This window comes from Myotis myotis, unplaced genomic scaffold (genome assembly GCF_014108235.1).
Source record: "Myotis myotis isolate mMyoMyo1 unplaced genomic scaffold, mMyoMyo1.p scaffold_m19_p_13, whole genome shotgun sequence".
NCBI classification, from domain to species: Eukaryota; Metazoa; Chordata; class Mammalia; order Chiroptera; family Vespertilionidae; genus Myotis; species Myotis myotis.
In genome coordinates, this window is record NW_023416317.1 from 14,229,331 (window position 1) to 14,235,598 (window position 6,268).

The following is a 6,268-nucleotide window of genomic DNA, read 5'->3' on the forward strand; positions in this document are numbered from 1 at the left end:
CCCTCTGCCAGCATTGTTATAGATGTATTGAGCAGGAAGAGAGAAAAGCAGCAAGAAAAAGTACACACTGATAGAGAAAGAAGACCATGAATATCTAACCTGGAGGGAGGGCAATGGGCATGGAGGCAGAGAGTTTAAGAAGGTTAAGGAACTGGAGTCAACACATGAGGGCAAGAGTTAGACAATGTTTCTGAAGATGTTGCTTTTGAGTGGGATTAAGTAATAAATAAGCCCCTAAATATATTATATTTGGCTTTTTGAAGAAAATCTTAATCTTTCAAACTTTGTTTTATTCAGGTTAATGTTAAAATGCGTTAGAATTTTCCAAGAAGAGTAACTAGAAGGGAAAAGAGGTAGGAGGGCCAAGATGGGTAGTGTGTTTGGTGTCAGGAAGAGAGTCCTGTAATGGAAATTGTAGGCAATACACACAAAAACCAGAATCAGGAATTATGTCAGGTGACACTTGTGTAAGTTGAAAAAATAAACATAATGCATTTTGTTTTTTCTTTACAGGACTGGTATGATTCAGGAAAACCTTGTGTATTTTGGCTCTCTGGTTTCTTTTTCACCCAAGCCTTTTTAACTGGAGCTATGCAGAATTATGCCAGAAAATATACCATCCCTATTGATTTACTAGGATATGAATTTGAGGTACAGTAACTTCTTAAACTGCACAGTATAGCATTACATCAAAGTCATGTAGTTAAGCAAAGAGGATATGCAGAATTCATATTTTTATAGCCCATTATATGCAATTTGACTTTTTTCATTCTTTGGATTTCATGAAGAAAGTATATAATATTTGTCTTGCTATCTCTATAATATAATAGAAATTTTATATATCTCAATATTCAATTTGAATAATCCAGGAGCATTTGAGATCTTGCTCCTCGGGATATGTTGTCAGTTTGAGCTCAAATACATTCTTAAAAATTCTCTTTTAAAAATCCAATGCTGCTTTTCTATTTTAGCAAAAATTAATATGAGGTACAGTAAAACTTGATAAAATGCTTCACAAAGAACTGTATTATACATTTTTACATTTACACTTTACTGAAAATTATATAGTTTAAGGAGCTCTAATATAACAGAGTTTCCCTGAATGTATGCTGAAGATTTAGCCAATGTTTTCTTTATGAGACTAAAGTTATCTGGAGAGGAGATCATTACCAGTGTGTGCCTCTCCCTTTAGGTTATTCCTTATGATAAATCTGAGACATCACCAGAAGATGGAGTTTACATCCATGGATTATATCTCGATGGAGCACGCTGGGACAGACCAAGGTCCATAGTTTCAAAGCAAAGACCTCCTCAATTGTAGCTGAATCTTCAGTCAGATAAGCTGGCTGCTGCCTTCCTCCCTGACACGCACCCCCCACCCCAACCAAAATGCCTCTTCTAGGGAATATGTAAAGTAATAAATAATATTAGAATTCTTGCCATAAATCATTACTCAGGCTGGGGCAAGTGATGAGTGGTTTTTAGATCTTGAATAGTGTTTAGTTAATATTTCAGTGGTCTAAGTTAATGGACATCATTTTCCTACTTCTTCTGTTTTATAACAGTTACCTTCCATTTTATAAAGTGTAGGAGCACCTCACTTTTAAACAATTTACAGTTATATTAAAGGTATTATTTCTACTGGTTAATGGAAAACTTTTTCTTGTATTTTGATGACATAATAAATAAATATTTAAAATAATTGCTGGATTTCCAGCTTGGGAAACTAAGCAATGCTATTCTTTTCTCATACATATACTAGTAGCCCTGTGCACGAATCTGTTCGCCAGTAGCTCGCCAGCAGCTCACTGCCTCCCTCCTGTTGCTCCCCCCCCGCCCCCCTATCACCTCTACTCCCCCTCATAGCTTGCTGACCTGCCCCCTCCTGTAGCTCTCCGCCACCAGCTTGTAGCTCACTGCCCCATCCTCCTGCTGATCCGTGATCCGGTCGTTACACGGTCGGTCGTTTCGCTTCACGGCATAATGACCATTTGCATATTACATCTCTATTATATAGGATACTTTTATTGATTTCAGAGAGAAAGGGAGAGGGAGAGAGAAATAGAAACATCAATGATGAGTGAGAATCATTGATTGGCTGCCTCCTGCAGGCCCCCGATTGGAGATCGAGCCCACAACCCAGGCATGTGCCCTTGACCAGAATTGAACCCAGGATCCATCAGTCCCCAGGCTGATGCTCAAACTGGCTGGGGCAGCAATGCTATTCTTGTTTGAAATATATAAGGTAAGAGAGGAAGGAAGAACATATTTCCCCTGGAAATTCATTAATAAACATAATCCTCTATTTCCAGAGTCAGGGTTAGACTTGGCTCTCAAGGGAACGTTAAAGGCCAAAGCAGAGAAAATCGCTTAAGGACCAAGAAGGTGGTTCTACAGAAATCATTCTAAGACAAGGCTATGAGAAGACTTGGATGCACATAGTTCATTTGATTGTTTCTCTCTTCTTTTTCATCACTCTACTGGGTGATAAAATTTCTCTTAACTTTTCTTTTTATATGTATTCATCTTTTTCTTCCTTTCTTCTTTCAAACTAATAAGCAAACAAACAAACAACGTAGCATAGAAAAAGAAGCCACATTTTCTAGGTAGGCAGATCTATATTTGAATCCTGACACAGGCATTTCAGAGCTGTGTTGCTATGAGAAAAGTACTCAAACTTTCTGAGCCGCCACTCTACCTGTGAAATCAGAATAGGATTGGGGCAAGATCATTGAGAGGGTGAAATGTTATAAGCCACTGTCTGCCTCATGGACAACACTTTAAAAATAGCAGGAATTAATATTTGTCCACTGTTTGTACATATAGCCTTTGCACAGTTTTCTTTGGTTCTCTCAATTTTTCATTGCCTCTTCCTTGGATTTATTTTGTTGTTGTTGTTATTTCTTTTTGGTTTTTTTACATTTCTTTTCCTGCATATCTTTGGTTCTCTCTTGTATTAAAAGCCACTATCAAAGTAGCAGTTTCTGAGAAGCAAATTTCATCTTATTTCTAATAAATGTCTCTCAATTTCTCTTCACAGTGGATTACTTGCCGAACAATATCCCAAACTTCTGTTTGACCTGATGCCTATCATATGGATAAAACCAAGTAAATATACTTCTAACAAAACTTCTTAGAGCTTTAAGGATGATAATGGTAGATATTTTTAACTGCTCCCCCAAATAAGTCTTTGCTCAAGCCTATTAGAATTTTGTCCAGTTACAATAAATAGTTCCTTCGTTTGTGTGTTACATTTGTATTATTTTAGGAATATCATTCTGCCTCTTTTTTGCTCTTATCCCACGGGATGTAACATTTTCTTTGTCCTTCCCCCACACTTCTACTTTTCAGAGTCTAGAGCTTCCCATCAATATTTTGATTCTCAAGTGCTTTTCTTTGCACACCTCTCTGAGACACAAATAGGCTTGACACAGTCTCCAGCTAACAACTAGGATTTTCTGGCTATAAAAATCTACTAGGCCTAGGAGCTGTCAGGTGCCCCAAGGTTAAGACACTGCAAGCCACAAGGGTGCAGCCTAGTTTTGTCCCCTTGGAAAAGTAACTTGCTCCTTCCCTCCTTTGCTATCATCATTTTTCCACAAGTCTAAACAAATGAGGTTCATTCTTTTGTTTTCTATTTTTTCTGTATTTTTTTATTCTCAAATAACTATTGATGAAAACATTTATAAATCACCCATAATCACTACCCAGACCATCAAGTATTTCCATTATTAATGCAGTTCTAGTTTAACTCTGAGAAATGTGAACTTCCTTTTGTGAGTAGCTAAGAATTGGTGTATTTGTCTTAGTAATAACCTGCTGAAAACAAATAGTAACTTCAACTTCTAATTTATGGGTTTCTTGTATTAGAGCTCTAAGCAACTGTTTCTCTTTTTGCATCTTCCCCATTACCTATGCTGTATTTTATTCCTTCCTCCCTACCTTCGCTTTCTCTTACTCCTCTTCTCTCCCAAGTCCTCTTGAGTGTTTTCTTGCCTTTTGTAAGTGATCCAGATCTTAAAATCAATTCCTGTCCTCCAGACCTAGAATCATGAACCTTATGAAATCACTTCCTTATTTCTCAACTATAATTACTATAAAAACTTTAAAAAGTAACATCAACTTTCAAATGTTCAAATATCATAACCATAATCTTAAATTTAGCACTTGCCATTTTATTACAAGATAGTTGTTCTTTTAGTACCATTGGGTCTTTTTCTCTTTATGAAATAAATATGTTTCTTTTATTTTTTTTTTCAAGATAAAAAGGCTGATATTGAGAAGTCGAATGCCTATATCTGTCCCCTCTACAAGACAAGTGAACGTAAAGGAACTCTTTCCACGACAGGACATTCTACTAATTTTGTCATTGCAATGTTGTTAAAAACGGACCAACCTGTTCAACACTGGATCAAGCGTGGGGTTGCTTTGCTTTGTCAGTTGGATGACTAATTGGACAAATTTAACAAAATATCTGAAGCAAAAAAATAAATAAATAAATACCATGTCTTCACATACTTCAAAATATAAATATATACAATAAAACCAAGTATCTTGGTATCATTCTTAAGTGGTCTTTGTGAAAGGTCTTTGCATAGCTCTCCTCCCTGATATATCACTTGTGATTGGAATACGGCCTTCTAAATGGACTCTTTTTTTTTTTTTCGTTCATTCAACCTTTGTTGATTCTTTTTTATTTACTGTTGTCCATGGAGCTTACGCTCTAGGCCAGGGGTGGGGAGGGAGGTGGGGGAGTGCGGTTATGCTAAGAACAAAACAACCACAGAAAATTAGCCAAGTATGACAAATGCTAGGCAGATAATCCAAAATCAGTGGTATAATCAACAGTTTCAAGGTGTGTTGTTTTGTGTGGTTTTTTTTTAGATTGACTAGTTAAGCAAAGCCCCACTGAAGAGGTATCCTTTAAGCTCAGATTAAATGTGTGTGTGTCATAATGGTTCTTTTTTATTATTATTTTTTTAAATATATTTTATTGATTTTTTACAGAGAGGAAGGGAGAGAGACAGAGAGCTAGAAACATCGATGAGAGAGAAACATCGATCAGCTGCCTCCTGCACATCTCCCACTGGGGATATGCCCGCAACCCAGGCACATGCCCCTGACCGGAACCGAACCCGGGACCCCTCAGTCCGCAGGCCGACGCTCCATCCACTGAGCCAAACCGGTTTCGACTTTTATTATTATTATTATTATCATTTATCCCCTCTATAGCCTCCTCCCTCCCTCTACCGCCCACGTGGTTGCCACATAGATGGACTCGAGATCATAGTCAGACACCTATGGAAGAAAAACATAAAATGTTTCTTTGAAGCATATAACAATTTTTAAAGCTTCTATTTTGTTCCTTTTTTTAGTTAGATATGTATGTGGAAAACAGATTTGAGCAGAATAACTGGGTAAAATTTAACTAATATCAGAAAACATCTCTTTTCACGAGTGTCAAGTCATTCCTCAGCTTCAGCAATAGTTTCCTTTTCGCTCACCTACACAAACATTTAAAATACATAGATAATAAATAAGGAAAATATTACAATTCTAAAACTAAGCCTCTTATGCAGCGGTTCTCAACCTGTGGGTCGCAACCATCGGAAAACACATACAGCATATAAGAGATTTACATTATGATTCATAACAGTAGCAAAATTACAGTTATGAAGTAGCAACGAAAATAATTTTATGGTTGGGGGTCACCACAACATGAGGAACTGTATTAAAGGGTCGCAGCATTAGGAAGGTTGAGAACCACTGCTATGTCATACTTTTATTTTTTTAATATATTTTTTTATTTCAGAGAGAAAGGGAGAGGGAGAGAGAGATAGAAACATCAATGATGAGAGAGAATCATCAATTGCGGCCTCCTACATGCCCCCTACTAAGGATTGAGCCTGCAACTTGGGCATGTGCCCTTCACCAGAATCTAACACAGTACCCTTATGTCCTCAGGCCGACACTCTATCCAGTGAGCCAAACTGGCAAGGGCTGTCATACTTTTAAACATTAGTTTCATTTCTCACAGTATCCCTGAGGCGAGGAAAGGAAACTCAAAGCAGTGAAGTGAGCGCACAGGCAGTGAGATCCTGCACACCTGGGTGGTTTGTGCTTCTCAGCATTAGCTTCATAGCTCGTTTTAAATGCCACGTGGACTCATTATTTTTAATAGTTAATATTGTTCTTATTTAGTGTTCATTCAGAATATTAATGTACATTAACAATTTAAAACATTTCAATGAAAACAAAATTTTATTAT

General features: G+C 37.1%; 1 protein-coding gene across 1 annotated transcript in view; it reads left to right on the forward strand.

Annotated features, from left to right (window-relative positions):
• DNAH12 (dynein axonemal heavy chain 12) overlaps positions 1–4,512 on the forward strand; it is a 233,864-nt gene extending 229,352 nt beyond the window's left edge. The window contains exons 71-74 of the mRNA XM_036331828.1: positions 514–651; positions 1,193–1,284; positions 3,041–3,108; positions 4,262–4,512. Coding sequence (XP_036187721.1) covers positions 514–651; positions 1,193–1,284; positions 3,041–3,108; positions 4,262–4,452 — 489 coding nt within the window. The 3' untranslated portion in view covers positions 4,453–4,512. The remainder of the gene's footprint in view (positions 1–513; positions 652–1,192; positions 1,285–3,040; positions 3,109–4,261) is intronic.
• The last annotated feature ends 1,756 nt before the right edge of the window (positions 4,513–6,268 follow it).